The sequence below is a fragment of the Triturus cristatus genome, chromosome 4_1 (assembly GCF_964204655.1).
Source record: "Triturus cristatus chromosome 4_1, aTriCri1.1, whole genome shotgun sequence".
Taxonomy (NCBI): domain Eukaryota; kingdom Metazoa; phylum Chordata; class Amphibia; order Caudata; family Salamandridae; genus Triturus; species Triturus cristatus.
Genome location: NC_140585.1, coordinates 1,045,131,018 through 1,045,147,612, shown reverse-complemented (window position 1 = coordinate 1,045,147,612; position 16,595 = coordinate 1,045,131,018). Strand labels below are relative to the sequence as shown.

Genomic DNA, 16,595 nt, shown 5'->3' with positions numbered 1-16,595 from the left:
GCCAGGTACTTTTGTGCCCCTGTTCTACCCTGGCTCTTTGAGACCGGGAGGGGTCTAGAGACCCTTTAACAGATCAGTTGGGTATGAACCGAACTGGAGCGAGGAACTGGGGGAAGCCAGTGGTCTGGACACTTCACCAGACCGTGGCATGTTGTCTACTCCTACTGTGGCTACGGAGTAGGGAGCGTCATACGCAGTGGTGTTCCGTAGGGTGGCTGAGGCTCTTGGCCTCCAGCTACCTATGGTGGCAGTCAGGACTAACCTCCTGACATAGGTGCTTCAACCAGCAGCGAGCTCTTCAGAGCCTCTGCTGCCGCTTAATGAAGCCCTAACGGACATCCTTTTGGGCATGTTGTCCAGGTCCAACACAGGGGCTCTACCGCCAGGCCCCGGGCAACCCCACTTTCCTCTCCCAACACCCCACCCCTGAGAGCAAAGGTGGTCCAAGCCTTCCCCTCCCAGGGGGCATTCCCTACGGCTCCACCTGATAGGGAATCCAAAAGGCTGGACCATCTTGGGAAGATGTTTTCTTTCTCCAGCTTGGGACTGCGGTTGGTAAAAACCGCATGTCTGTTGGGCCGTTACACCCACTCCGTGTGGGATATGGTTGCGCAAGTGCTGCCTCAGTGCCCGCTGGAGGCCTGGGCCGTGCTCTCTCGGACAGTTGCCAAAGGGAGAGACACAGCGAAGTTTACCATCCGCTGTGGGCTGGATACCGCCGACTCACTAGACAGGACGATTGCCATGTTGCTAGCCCTTCGACGCTACGCCTGGTTGAGGTCGACTGGTGTTTCAACGGCTGTCCAATCCAATCTTATGGACATGCCCTTTGATGGCCTTCACCTATTCGGCGACAAGGCAGAGAACGTGCTAGAGCGCTTTAAGGACTCTCGGGCTACGGCCAGGTCCTTGTGCCTCTCCACCACCGGCCCTGCGCAGTCTGACTTTCGCCCCTTTTGTGGCTACGGAAAGGGTGCCCCGCCACGTCCCCCCCAGAGCCATAGGACGGCACAAGCTGTTCAGCCTCTGCGCGGCCGGGGATGTGGGAAAAAGCGCCGTTGGTCTGGGGGCCAGCGGGCAGGCCAGTCCATCACAGCCCCCTCTGCAGCAGCCTCCAAAACCTCCTAGTCTAACCTTTCAGGGCCACCAAACGCCAAGGGGATTTGCCATCACCTCCCCCACTGGCGCACCAGCACGTCGGACAGGTGGGTTTTGCAAATAGTCGGGCTACTCCCTCCCTTTCGAGACTACCCCTTCATCCATGCTATTGCATGTCGGAGGATCATCTGGCCCTTCTCCAACAGAAAGTTTCGGCACTCCTGGCCAAGGAAGCCATTGAGCGCGTTCCTTTCCCAGAAGTAGGCCATGGTTGCTATTCCCACTACTTTCTGGTGCCCAAGTAGGATAAAGGCCTGCGCCCTATCTTGGATCTCAGGAACGTCAATCGCTTCCTCCGGAAGGAGAAGTTCAAAATGTTGACGCTCGCTCTGGTCCTGTCTGCCCTTGACCCTGGAAGGTAGCATTGGACTTGCAGGACGCTTACTTTCACATCCCCGTCCTGCCAGCCCACCGGCGTTACCTGCGGTTCACGGTAGACCACGAGCACTTTCAGTTCACTGTGATCTTTTTTGGCCGTACCAGCGCCCCTTGGGTGTTCACGAAAGTGATGTCGGTGGTCGCAGCTCATCTGCGCAGATCAGGGGTTCCTTTCTTCCCCTATCTCGACAACTGGCTGTTAAAGGCGGGCTCGCCCCAGGCTGTCGTCTCCCACCTCAAGACTATGGCGGACCGCCTGCATTCGCTGGGGACCTCCATCAACGTTCCGAAGTCACACCTGACTCCCTATCAGAAGCTCCTTCATGGGAGTGGTTCTCGACACAACGCAGTTTCGGGTCTGTCCTCCCGAACAGTGAGTCCAGGATATTCGGGCTATGATTCCGATCTTTCAGCCCCTATCCCGGGTTTCGGTCAGGATGACCCTCAGGCTACTGGGCCTGATGACCTCCGGCATCCTGCTGGTTGACCATGCCAGACGGCATATGCGGGCTCTGCAGTGGGAGCTGAAGTTCCAGTGGACACAACGTCAGGGGAACCTGTCCGATTGCGTCCAGATCTCGGAGGGCACTGCACAACAATTGTAGTGGTGGCTAACTAACCAGGATTGGATCGACGGCAGATCTCTCTCCCTTCCCCAACCAGAGTTCACAGTGGTGACCGATGCATCACTTATGGGATGGGGCGACCACATGGGGGAGGCAGAGATCAGAGGCCTCTGGTCTCCGGCGGAGTCCGGGCTCCAGATCAACCTTCTGGAGCTTCGGGCGATTTGTCTTGCACGCAAAGCATTACTTCCCTCTGTCCGGAGAAGAGTAGTGCAGGTGTTCATACAGCACCACCGACATGTGGTACTGCAACAAACAAGGCAGGATAGGGTCGTGGACCCTATGTCAGGAGGCCCTCCGCCTCTGGACATGGCTGGAACATCAGGGCATATCCCTGGTGGTTCACCACCTGGCAGCTACACTGAACGCCTGGGCAGACACTCTGCTGTAGGTGCATGATGGATCACGAATGGCGTCTTCACTCGGAGGTGGTGCAAGGTCTCTTTCAGCAGTGGGGAGAGCCTTGGTTAGATCTATTCGCCACCAAAGAGAACGCGTAATGTCAACAATTCTGTACGTTGGAATCACCAAGGCGGCACTCGCAAGGCGACGCTTTTCGTCGCAAGTGGAGTTGCAGTCTTCTATACGCCTTTCCGCTTGTACCACTTCTGCCTAGAGTGCTGAGGAAGATCAAGCACGACCGGGCCCAAGTCGTTCTTGTGGCTCCGAATTGGGCACAAAGAGTCTAGTATCCCGAGCTGCTCAACATGGCCATTGATCCTCCGATCAGACTGCCTCTTCGAGAGGATCTTCTGTCGCAGCAGCAGGGGACGGTCATCCAACTGAATCTGTCCAGCCTCCACCTCCTTGGGTGGAGATTGAGCGGCAGCAGTTTACGTCATTAGACCCGCCTCCCGAAGTCTGTGATGTCCCTCCACTAAGACGGTATACCCTGCAGATAGAACAAATTAGTGGCCACCCCTCTTTCTGAGGTTCTCTTGTTCCTCCTTTCTTTGGCCCAACGGGGCTCTGCTTCGGGCACTCCAAAGGGCTATTTCTAGGCCTTTTCAGCCTTCCTTAGGCATCCTTATCAGCCTTCTCTTTTCAAGTCCCCTGTTGTAAATCGCTTCCTTAAGGGCATAACTCATCTTTTTCCTCCTGTTCCCTTTGGTAATGCCCCAGTGGAACTTGAACTTGGTTCTTACATATCTTATGTGGGCTCCCTTTGAGCTGCTACATAACTGTCCTCTCAGGCTTCTAACTTTGAAAACTGCTTTCTTGTGGCCATCACCTCTGCACGCAGGGTGAGTGAGCTACAAACTTTCTTCCAAGCCTCCATTTCTGGCTGTCCATGTGGACAAGGTCATCCTCAGAACTAGACCTTCCTTTCTTCCCAAGGTGGTTACCTTTTTCCGCATTGGCCAAACCATCATTTTGCCCACCTTCTTTCCGCCTCTGCCGTCTGGACCCAAAACATGCGCTTTCATTTTACTTGGATCGCACCAAATAATTCCGGGTGGACGACCAGCTCTTTGTTTGTTGGTTACGTGGGCGCTAAGAAAGGTCGGGCTGTGCACAAACCGACCATCTCCAGGTGGGTTGTTCTGTGCATCAAAGCCTGCTATTTGGCAAAGAAGGAGCCTTCAGTGGGACTGCGTGCCCATTCCACCAGGGCGATGGCAGCTACCACTGCTTTGGGACGGGGTGTCCCCCTTCATGACATCTGTCAGGCAGCTATGTGGGCATCGCTGCACACGTTCACCAAGCACTACTGCCTGGACAGCCAAGTCTGGCGAGACGTCGTCTTTGGCTGATCGATTCTCCAGGACTTTCTGGTGTGAACTGAGTGTTCGAGGCATATGAGCTGCAGATTGTACACTTAGCATAGATCGCCATCTGGTGTTGGGCCCGGATGTTTGCAGTTTGTTTTTCTTCTTGGACAGTCTTTGGAAGTCATGAGTTTGGTGACTCCTCCTTCGGTCCGTACTGCGCATGGGCTTCGGCTCCATCCTCAGATTGTTTTTTTCCGCCATCTGGCTCGGATGTGATACTTCGTGCTCCGGCTTCGAACTTCTACGGTTCCAGCCTCGACGGAAAATCCTCGTTTCTTCGAGTTTCTTCATCATCATCTTCATCGGCCGATGGAAAGGACTCCGTTCAAAAAGTGCCCAAAATGTGGGTCTAAATTTCCCCACACCGACCTCCATCAGGTGTGTAATCTTTGCCTCTCTCCAGAACACGAGGCCAGAGACTGCCCCGCCTGTAAGTCTTTTCGATCGAAGAAGACCATCCGGGATCGAAAAGCTCGACGCACCATGGCGCACTCATCGTCTGCAGTTCCACCGGACATCTTCGGAGACGGCGCCGAAGCTTCGGGGCAAATACACACCGAGCAGGAGGAAGACGTCGTCAGCGCTTCCGAGGCCGACGACTCCGACGTGGAGGGCATCACACCGGTGCAGCGGGTCGTGAGTACTGTGCCCCCTCCCACCCCCGCGCCCAAAACCAAAGAGACTCAGGTTACTCCCTCGCCTGCCGGCCTGGGCAAAACCAAGACCAAAGCTTCTATCACCCCACCTTCGGGCCCGGTGTCGAAGCCTCCAAAGTCTCACGGCAGCTCGGGATCGAGCCAGCCGACGCCCGGTGCCGAAAAACAGCATCCGGCACCGAAGAAAGTAATATCCAGCTCGACTCCGAAGCCACCGGTGCCGAAGCCTGGACTCTCGGCGCCGACCAAACACAAACACAAATCAGTCGGCACCAACGCTCCGGCGCCGAAAACTCCCTCGACGCCGAAAAAACCGGAGGCCCCAAAAAAGCATGGCGCACAGAAACCATCGAAGCCCTCGGTTCCGAAATCATCGGTGCCGACGGACGATTCGGCACCATTGGCTCTGTTTACACCAGACCCTTTACAAAAGACTCTGTCCAAAGATCCAAAGACTGGGCTATTGACTTTAATTGATCAAGAAAAGACGCCTTGATACTCCGGCTCCTCCTCCACCGCCCAAACGGAAGGACTCTGCTACTTCTCCCCTCAGAGTGCCCTCCCCACTACCGCCTCCCCTACCTCCTCCACCTCCTCCACCCCCTCCCCCTCCCAGGTCTCCGCCACCTTTACCTCATTACTCTCCGACCCCGTCCCCAGATCCGGACGACGGGGACCCGGACAATTACCCGGCGGACGCCCCAATGGATCCCACTCCACCGGGGACCCCAGACCCATTGGAGGATTACAATAACCCTGATATACCCGATATACCTCAGGACGACCTATACCCATCCAGGCCGTCTCCTCCAGAGGACTCCTTAGGGTTTCATCATTTAGTGCAGAGAGCAGCACACTACCATGGGGTGGACATGCACACTGAACCAGTGGAAGACGACTTCTTACTGGATACATTTGACATACAGGACAAATCCACATCTATTTTACCCATGCTTAAGGGTGTCACCAAGCATGCCGCAGAGGTGTTCAAAGACCCTGTCAGGGCCAGGGTACTAAACCCTAGAATAGAGAAAAAGTACAAGGCGGCACCCACAGACCCTGCATACATTAAGGGCCCTGCTCCCTTAGATTCCCTAGTTGTCTCTACAGCTAGAAAGCGGGCTAACTCCCAGTCCTCAGGAGAAGCCCCACCGCCAGACAAGGAATCCAAACTCCTAGACGCGTCTGGCAAACGCACCGCCTCTCAAGCTGCAAACATGTGGCGCATTGCAAACACACAAGCGCTACTTGCGCGCTATGACAGAGCACACTACGACGAACTTGAGGCTCTTATGCAGCACCTTCCCGAGAAACACAAGCGTAGGGCTCATGAGCTAATACAGGAGGGTAAACTAATTACAAACACCTCCATTAAGTGTGCCCTCGATGCAGCCGACACTGCTTCTAGAGCCATAAATACCAGTGTCCTGCTTCGTCGCCATGCCTGGCTCAGGATCTCAGGGTTCAAGCCTGAAGTCCAGGCGTCCATACTAAATCACCCCTTTGACCAACAAACTCTCTTTGGGCCAAAGGTAGACGAAGCGTTGGAAAAGATGAAAAAGGACACAGACACAGCAAAGTCTATGGGGGCACTCCAAACACAAGCCTCTAAACGTTCCTTTCGACGCTCCTCCTTTCGTGGCACAGGCAGAGGCTTCTCCACCGATAGCACCTCTACCTCCTACAAGTCCCCTCCTCAAAATACCTTTTCAAAGGGCAACCAAAGGGGTGGTTACAGAGGCAACAACAATAAGGGCAGGGGCAAAACTAACACCACCCGTTCTGCCACCCCGCCCACACAATGACTTCCCTCCGCTCCCCCCAGACCATTCCACTCCGGTCGGGGGCAGACTACAAAACTTTATCCACGCATGGGAGTCCATAACATCGGACAAATGGGTGACCCAAATCATTCGGTCAGGGTACTGTCTCGAGCTAACATCTACCCCACCCAATATCCCACCAAGGCACCGTCCAATGTCTCAAGAACATTCCACACTGCTCAAACAGGAGGTACTCTCCCTCCTCCAAAAACACGCTATAGAGCAGGTCCCCATCGATCAGCAAAATCTAGGGGTTTACTCCCTATATTTCTTAATACCAAAGAAAGACGGGACCCTCAGGCCCATTCTGGACCTCCGGCCTCTAAATGCCTACATACATTCAGACCATTTCCACATGGTCACCCTACAACAAGTCCTCCCGCTCCTCTGTCAGGGAGACTTTCTCACAACCTTGGATCTGAAAGACGCATACTTTCACATTCCAATACACCCCTCTCACAGGAAATACCTCAGGTTCGTGGTGGACGGGCAACATTACCAATTCACGGTTCTCCCCTTCGGGGTCACCACCGCACCACGGGTGTTTACCAAATGCCTAGCGGTAGTAGCAGCACACCTCAGACGTCAACACATTCACGTCTTCCCTTACTTAGACGACTGGCTGATAAAAGCCGCGTCCTACCACCAATGCGTGCAACATACAAACAGCACCATCCAACTGCTCCACCAGCTAGGCTTCACAGTGAACTACCAAAAGTCCCACCTCATACCATCTCACACAAAGCAATATCTCGGGGCCACTATAGACACCTCCAAAGGTATTGCCTATCCAAACTCAGCCAGAATCACAAGCATTCAAGCCTTACGCAAAACATTCCTTCCCCAACACTCTCTTCCAGCAAGAGTGTTCATGAAGCTCATAGGAATGATGGCGTCTTGCATCTTCATAGTGCCCCATGCAAGACTCCACATGCGTCCACTTCAAGAGTGCCTAGCACAACAGTGGAACCAGGCCCAGGGTCAGCTGACGGATCTGGTGTTGGTGGACGGCCGCACACATCACTCTCTGCAGTGGTGGAACACCACAAACCTTTCCAAAGGGCGGCCGTTCCTGGACCCGGTTCCTCAGGTGATTCTAACAGCGGACGCATCGCTCTCCGGCTGGGGAGCGCACCTCCTACACCTCACAATGCAAGGTCTATGGACGCCACAGCAAAAATCGCTCCACATCAACCATCTGGAGCTCTTGGCGATCTTTCTAGCCCTAAAATCTTTCCAAAAACAGATTTCGGGCAAAGCAGTCCTCATTCGCACAGACAACATGACTGCAATGTATTATATCCAAAAACAGGGGGGGACACACTCTCCCCAGCTCTCCCGCTTAGCCCAGAGCATATGGAGATGGGCAATTCCCCAAAACATCTTTCTCCTGGCACAGCACGTTCCAGGCGTACAAAACACCATGGCAGATCTGCTCAGCAGACAAACGCAACAACTACACGAATGGGAACTGCACCCACAAGTTCTTCAGCCATTCTTCCAACAGTGGGGGCATCCTCAGATAGACCTCTTCGCCACCCACGAAAACAAAAAATGCCCAAGCTTCGCCGCCAGATACCCACACCCATTGTCCAAGGGCAATGCGATATGGATGAACTGGTCAGGCAGATTTGCATACGCCTTTCCACCTCTCCCACTAATTCCATTAGTGGTAAGGAAGCTACAACAACACTCCCTCACACTCATTCTAGTAGCTCCGACGTGGGCCAGGCAGCCGTGGTACACCACGCTACTACAACTGTCAGTGGTACCACATCAAAAACTGCACCTATCCCCATGCCTCCTAACCCAGAACCATGGAGAAATCAGGCACCCGGACCCAGCTCAGCTCAACCTAGCGATCTGGCTCCTGAAATCTTAGAATTCGGATACCTTAACCTTCCCCCTGATTGCATGAACATCATCATGGAAGCCAGACGTCCTACCACTAGAGCATGCTATGCCGCAAAGTGGAAAAGATTTGTAATTTACTGCCGTAACAATACAATTAACCCTTTAGATGCATCCATACAGCACATCATATGCTATCTGCTCCATCTTCACAGGTGTAACCTGGCATATTCATCCATACGCCTACACCTAGCAGCGATCGCTGCTTATCTACAAAACAGACAGCATTTATCACTCTTCAGAGTGCCCGCTATTAAAGCCTTCATGGAAGGCCTTAAACGAGTAATTCCTCCCAGGGCACCACCTTCCCCTGTATGGAATCTAAATTTAGTTCTTACACGACTAATGGGTCCGCCCTTCGAACCAATGCATAAATGCGAGCTACAGTTTCTCACCTGGAAAACAGCTTTTCTCGTAGCTATCACTTCCCTTAGAAGGGTTGGTGAAATACAAGCGTTCACTATACAGGAACCCTTCATACAAATGCATCACAGCAAGGTCATACTTCGCACAAATCCGAAGTTTCTGCCCAAGGTAATTTCCCCCTTCCATCTCAATCAATCGGTGGAATTACCTGTCTTCTTCTCGCAACCTCAATCTGTTGCAGAAAGGGCCTTACACACACTCGATGTGAAAAGGGCTTTGCTATACTACATACAAAGAACGCAACCCTTTAGGAAGACTAAACAATTGTTCGTTTCCTTCTCTCCACCACATAAAGGCAACCCCATTTCTAAATCAGGGATAGCTAGGTGGATTGTAAAATGCATACAAATTTGCTATCAAAAGGCAAAAAGAACATTATCTGTTCCGCCTAAAGCCCATTCTACAAGAAAGTTAGGGGCTTCTATGGCTTTTCTAGGGAATATACCCTTAGATGACATCTGCAAAGCAGCCACCTGGTCTACACCGCACACCTTCACAAAACATTACTGTGTAGATGTGCATTCCAAGCAGCAAGCTAGAGTGGGCCAGGCTGTACTAAAGACACTTTTTCAAACCACTGCAACGGATACCGGTGGTCGCCGCTAAGGTTGGGTACTGCTATATAATCTATGCTAAGTGTACAATCTGCAGCTCATATGCCTCGAACGGAATATGCTACTTACCAGTATGCATCTGTTCTTGGCATGTAGAGCTGCAGAGTTGTATACGCCCACCCGCCTCCCCGGCTACCTGTATCCGTTCCAGTACATCTTATTTAGATACAACACACATGGGTTTCTCACTGCTATTACTAAGCTCCATCATTTCCCTGTTGGCGAAAAACAATCTGAGGATGGAGCCGAAGCCCATGCGCAGTACGCACCGAAGGAGGAGTCACCAAACTCGTGACTTCCAAAGACTGTCCAAGAAGAAAAACAAACTGCAAACATCCGGGCCCAACACCAGATGGCGATCTATGCTAAGTGTTCAACTCTGCAGCTCTACATGCCAAGAACAGATGCATACTGGTAAGTAGCATATTCCTTGCAGACCCACCTCTGGGGTTGGTTTTGCTGGGGTATCTATTCTAAGGTAAGGAATCCATAACTAACTATTTCTTTCAGATGAACAAGTTACTTACCTTCGGTAATGATATATCTGTAAGAAACATAGGTTAGATAATGATTCCTTACCGCCCCACCCACCCTCCCCGTTCTGCGAACTGACTTCTAAGGTTAAGGACTTCCTTTCAGGGCCCTTGTTTTGTGCACCAATGGTCAGTGTCTTGCATGGCTCTGCGCTTCTGGCATGGAAAGTAGTGTACAGAACTGACGTCGGCTCGCGAGGGCAGCGTCTAAGTAGCTACCGCAACGTCATCCCGGCGCAGGTGTACTGCTGATGAAAAACGTATCGGATCCAGTCTGACGCCTGGGGGGTAATTCTATGGTCCGGAATCTACAACTAACCTATGTTTCTTACAGATCTATCGTTACCAAAGGTAAGTTACTTGTTCTTTTGTGAGTCAAGTTATCTGCTCGAAATGTGCGAACTGTATTTCCCTATAGAATTTCAATCAGTTCTCACTTTGATGTTTCAGCGAAGTGTTCGATGTTCCATACATTCATAGCCTTGTGGTGTCTCACTTAATTTAAATTTGTGTCTGCGGAAAGATAATATTCTCATATAATGTGTTTTCTTTACGTAATTTAATGATTCTCACTTTTTTTTATTTTTAGTTTACAGTCATTAAACGAGGAACTCTCATCTTGTTCAAAAGATGACGGAAAGTCTGTTGTGGAAAGACAGGTAAAAGAGAAGTAGGCAAACCTTTCCAATGTAGTAGATGCATCTTTGTCTTCCTGTTCCACCCCTTCACCTAATCAAAGCAATTAGCACAAAAGAATTTTCATGCAGCTTTTTCGTGAAGGTGGTCAGGGGTAACTGGACAGTGTCAGTTGTGTGCACTTCTGTTTACCACTGGTGTCCCAAGGCCACCACTACTAAGACCCTCCATTTGGAACCAAGTTATTCCCTTAGGGCACTCCACTCTCCAGGGGACAGGTACTGTTTATTCTACTAGGTGATGGGGTTTGAAACCTGGATACTACATGACATAATTAACACAACTCTGTACATTCAGTATCCAGCCAGTGCTATGGCTTCAGACACATGACCTGCAGGTCACAGAATGTGACAACAAAATACTTGGACTCTCAGAGACATCTTCCACTAAAAGCACCAGAAATTCTATAAAATATAATAGATGAATTATATTAGTTCTTGGTTCTACAGTTTGTCTTAATATTTCATCTGGCTTCTTCAGAGAAGATCTTTAGATGAGCTATTATCAGCAGTGTACACATTTGAGGTTGGTATTCTTCCTTAAAAACAGTTTTGCAGCGTGAATCTTTCTGGATTCACTATGCTGTGCATTATTCCGCGATCTTGTGGTTGGGTCCGGATTCGTAGTCTTTTCTTTGTTTGTTTTTTTTTTTTTTCGTAGCCCAGGTGGGCGTCGACGTACACCATTTGGTGCACCTCCCGTGACGTCGTCGTGCTTCCTGCGGAAGTCCCACCTTTGGGGCGCCATCTTCAGATTCTTTTTTCCGCCGTTGGGTCTGGATCGTCATCGGGAAGCTCCAGAATTACACTCGAAGGAAGAAGGAAGAAAAGCGAGTTTCGTCGATAGAAACACTAGAAGATATCAGGAAAGGAAAAGATTTCATCAGGAGCGCGAAGAAAGGAGGACCAGCGCCCTTTTTCTTCGACGGCCTTGGAGAATGCACGCTCAGAGACCCTGAGCGCAATGGACAAGACGCCATTCAAGTTCTGCCCAAACTGCCACCACAAGTTCGCGCAGAAAGACCAGCATCCGGTCTGCAACCTCTGCCTACCGGTCGATCACCAAAGTATCGACTGCAACGCCTGCTCAGCCTTCGCGCCGAAGACACTCAGGGTGAGAGAGCGGCAGAGAAGGGCCAACGCCAGCATGGATGGCAAGGGGAAGCCCCCGACGCTCTACGCTCTGGGCCTCTCCTCGGACGACGAGGACAACGACGCCGAGACAGCCGAAAACTTCACGGTCGTAGAGACCGACAAGAAAAAAGAAGACGAGGTAAGAGAATCGTCGAGCGCAAAACAGAAAGTACCTCGACAACACGAGGGTGACTCGAGAAAATCTGAGTCAAAGTCCACGAAGGGAGCCCCGGCGCCGAAAACTTCGACGTCCAAAGGGGGAACCACGGACAAGAGGCCGAGCGGATCCTTAGATAAGGACTCCCTGGTGCCGAAAGACGCCGAAAGGCAAGGGTCGTCGAAAGCATCCCATGAAACGGGCCGATCGACGCAGAAAGAACGTTCGACGTCGACGCAAGTTTCATCGAAAAGACCCGCGGTCGACGCCGAAAGCATCTCCGAGATGGAGAAAAAGAAGAGGCGGCTCGAGGCCGAAATGGAGAACATCCTTCAAAGAAAGAAGGAGTTCGACGCCAGAATGAAGGAATTCAAGATTCCAACGGTTTCATCAGCGGACGTCGGTGAGGTCGAAGACGAGTTCGACGCCGAAGGGCTGACAAGAGAACTCGAAGAGGAAGAAGAGCCCTATTATGAGGGAGAAGCCGAGGAAGAAGACCAATGGTCGTTCTACGAATCGGCGGCATCTACCAGCAACGACGTCGAATGGCACGATCTCGACACCGAAAACCCGGAGGAGCCCGTGGACACGTACCCTTCGAGGCCTTCACCACCCGACGACATCGGGGTCTACAATATGGTGGTCAGGAGCGCAGCAATGGCCTTCGGCGTCAAACTCGACGAGGAGAAACCGAAAGCCGATTTTTTCGTCGAGACACTGCTCCCCATCCAGACAAGGAGCCAGTTCCTCCCCATGCTACAAAGCGTGATGAATCAGGGGAGAGAAGCCTTCAAGGAACCTGCGACCTGCCGGTCGATCACGCCCAGGACAGAGAAGAAATATAAGCACTCCTCCCTGGACCCCCCTTACATCAAGGGTAGCGTGACCGCGGACTCCATCATAGCCTCCACGGCCAGGAGAAGGGCCAACGTACCAGCAACTTCGGGCCCACCCCCGGATAAGGAGAGCAGGAGGATTGACCTCACAGGAAGAAAGGTCGAGAGGAACGCCGCAATGCACTGGCGCATGGCGAATTCAAATGCACTCCTCAATAGACACCAATACCAGCACTGGGATGAGATGGGGGAGTTAGTAAAGCACCTCCCCGAAGAATACCGGCAGAGAGCCTCTCACCTGATAGATGAAGGCAAAAACATCGCCAACTCCTGTATAAAGACGGCGTTGGATGGGGCAGAGACTTCAGCAAGACTCATGGCCATAGGGGTCACAGAGAGGAGGCATGCATGGCTAAGAATCTCGGGATTCAAACCGGATGTGCAGAACAACATCCTTGGCACCCCCTTCAATGGAGAGACACTGTTCGGAGCAACAGTGGACGACAAGCTCACCCAGCTGAAAAAAGAAAACGAGACGGCGAGGTCCATGGGGGCCCTACAGCTGAGGGGAATGAGGCGAGGAAATCCCTCGAGAAGACCCTACGGTAGGGGAGGAAGCCAGCAGGGGACGTCGCACCAGGCGTTCCAACAAAGTCAGCAGGGTGAAGGTCACGGACAAGGTCAGCAGAAGCAAAACTGGCAATATCAACCTCGGGGCCAGTCCTTTCGCGGGAGAGGGAACGGACGTGGCCAAAGGAGGAGAGGGGGCGAACAGCCCTCGACGAAGTGACTCAGCACGCAAGAGGACGCCTACCCTCGTCAGGACCCCAAGGGTGAGGCGCAAAAAAGTGTCATCAGGGGGAAGAGAAAATTCAAGAGCCTACGAGCATACGACACCAGTAGGCGGAAGACTGAGGTTCTACCTTCAGGAGTGGCGGCGTATAACCACAGACAAGTGGATACGGAACGTTGTGCAGTACGGGTACTGCGTAGATTTGGAGAAAAGACCTCCAAACAGGAAACCAAGGGGAAGACTAAGATCGGCCCAAGAACTGGCAATACTCAGAGAAGAAACGCGGAAACTCCTGCAAAAGGGAGCCATAGAGACAGTGCCGTTCAGAGAACGCAACAAAGGGGTCTACTCAAACTACTTCGTGGTTCCGAAGGTAGACGGAGACCTCAGACCCATACTAGACCTCCGTTACCTAAACAAGTTCATCAGAACGCAAAGGTTCAAAATGACTTCACTGCAGGAGGTTCTGCCACAGATAAGAGAAGGGGACTTCATGGTCACCGTGGACCTCAAGGATGCCTATCTTCACATCCCAATAAACAGAAGGCACAAGGGCCTTCTAAGATTCAACATCGAACAAGAACACTACCAGTTCACGACCCTGGCCTTCGGATTAAAATCAGCACCAAGGATCTTTACAAAATGCCTGTCGGCGGTAGCGGCGCACCTACGAAGGCAGGGAATACATGTCTACCCCTACTTGGACGACTGGCTGGTCAAGGCAAACTCACGCGGAAAGTGCGAGAGGCACGCAAAACGCGTAACAGACACCCTCACAAATCTGGGATTCTCGATCCACTGGGGAAAATCATCGATGGAACCGGAGCAGGTGAAGATTTTCCTGGGGGCAAAGATCAACTCCCGCAACAGTACAGTAGTGCCCAGCGAGAGGACAGAGGCTCTACTGAAGGAGGCGAAGCTCTACCAGAAGGGGCGAGCTCTGACAGTGAGGGCTGTGAGCAAGATGATGGGGATGATGGCGTCCTGTATCCAGCTGGTGCCGAATGTACGCCTGCACATGAGACCATTCCAGGAATGGCTACAACAACAATGGTCACAAGCAAACGGAAGTTGGGAGGATCTAGTGGTTGTTACGCACGCAGTGCAGGAGGAGATAACTTGGTGGAACAGAGACAACATAACAGCAGGGAGAAGCCTGACACCACCAATCCCAACAGTGACCATTACCACGGACGCATCACAGAAGGGATGGGGAGCGCACATGGACAACCTCAGAGTGAGGGGTCTATGGGCCCCAGCAGATGCGGTCCGCCATATCAACTACCTCGAGTTGAAAACAATCCTGCTAGCCCTGAAGGCATTCCAGAGGCACCTGTTCAACAAGAGGGTGTTGGTCCAAACAGACAACACCACGGCGATGTTCTACATCAACAAACAAGGGGGGACACAGTCGTTCCCGCTCTCATCCCTAGCTCAGGAGATTTGGAGATGGGCCATACCTCTCAGGATAGATCTACTGGCAATTCACCTACCGGGGAAGGACAATGTGGAGGCAGACTGGCTAAGCAGGCAGACCTCAGCATCACACGAGTGGGAGCTCAATGGCCAGGAAACGGAGAAACTCTTCCGGAGATGGGGGACTCCCACAATAGACCTTTTTGCAACACGCCACAATGCAAAATGCCAAAGCTTCGCGTCCAGGCAACCAGATCAGCAATCCAAGGGAAATGCCCTATGGATAAGCTGGTCGAGGACATTTGCCTACGCCTTTCCACCGATACCCCTGTTGCACAGAGTGCTCGACAAGTGCAGAACCAGCAACATGACCCTGATCCTGGTGGCTCCGCAGTGGGCGAGGCAGACATGGTTCTCACAAATTCAGGAAATGGCACAAGGCGACCCATACAGGTTCGAGAGGAGGAAGGACCTGCTCTCAATGCAAAACGGAGAGGTCCTGCACCCAGAGCCAGAGACCCTCAACCTGGCGGCATGGCTCCTGAAGACCTAGAGTTCGCACACCTAAGATTGCCGCCGAGCACGATGCGAGTGCTACGGGAGGCGAGGAAACCAACTACACGAAAATGCTACAGCGCAAAATGGAAGAGGTTCACTGTGTGGTGCCGGAAAAAGGGCCTGCAAAACAGAATGACAAGAGACTCAACAGTACTGAGGTACCTCACACACCTTCTAAAGAGTAACCTCTGCTCGAGCTCACTAAGGGTACACCTAGCGGCCATCGTGGCCTACACCAGAGGTGGAAAAGTTGGAAGTTTCTTTAGCTCGCAGGTGGTGAGGAGATTCATGGAAGGAGCCAAAAGGATGGCCCCCCCGAAAAGGTTGCCGCCGCCGGCATGGAATCTGAATGTGGTCCTGACGGAGCTCATGAAGGCACCGTTTGAACCCATTCACAAGGCCACACTGCAGATGTTGACTATGAAAACAGCCTTTCTGGTGGCCATAACCCCACTACGCAGGGTGAGCGAGCTTCAAGCACTAACGCTGCAGGAACCCTACATTCAGATTCACAAAGATAGAATAGTCCTGAGAACGGACCCACACTTCATGCCCAAGGTAGTGTCGGCGTTCCACATAAATCAGACTATCCAGATACCAAGTTTCTTCCAAAACCCGACTACAAACGCAGAAAAGGCACTGCACACCCTCGATGCCAGAAGAGCGGTGATGCACTACATTGAGAGAACCAAAGAACTCAGGAAGTCGAAACAGCTGTTTGTGTCCTTTGCTACTAGCTTCATGGGTAGACCAGTGACTAAGGGCACCATCGCAAGGTGGATTGCCCTCACTATTCAATTCTGCCACAAACAGGCTGGACAGGAGCTAGCGGAGGGGCCGCAGGCTCACTCCACAAGGAAGAAAGGGGCCACCGTGGCCTTCCTGGCGAACACGCCCATCCAGGACATATGCCTCGCGGCAACTTGGGCATCTGTGCACACGTTCACGAAACACTACTGCGTGGACATTCAGATGAACAAGGAAGCACAGGTTGGACAGAAGGTGCTTCAGCACATTTTCAACGACCAACGCTCATCTACCACCCAGCCGCCACAGAACTAGGAAAACCGCTACAAAATCGATGCACAGCATAGTGAATCCAGAAAGAT

The 16,595-nt window shown here is 52.2% G+C and overlaps 1 protein-coding gene across 1 annotated transcript in view; it reads left to right on the top strand.

The window, feature by feature from the left end:
* Positions 1–16,595, top strand: part of DNAJC2 (DnaJ heat shock protein family (Hsp40) member C2) — a 316,362-nt gene that overhangs the window by 174,905 nt on the left and 124,862 nt on the right. The window contains exon 12 of the mRNA XM_085654025.1: positions 10,487–10,556. Within this exon, the coding sequence (XP_085510151.1) occupies positions 10,487–10,556 (70 nt within the window). The remainder of the gene's footprint in view (positions 1–10,486; positions 10,557–16,595) is intronic.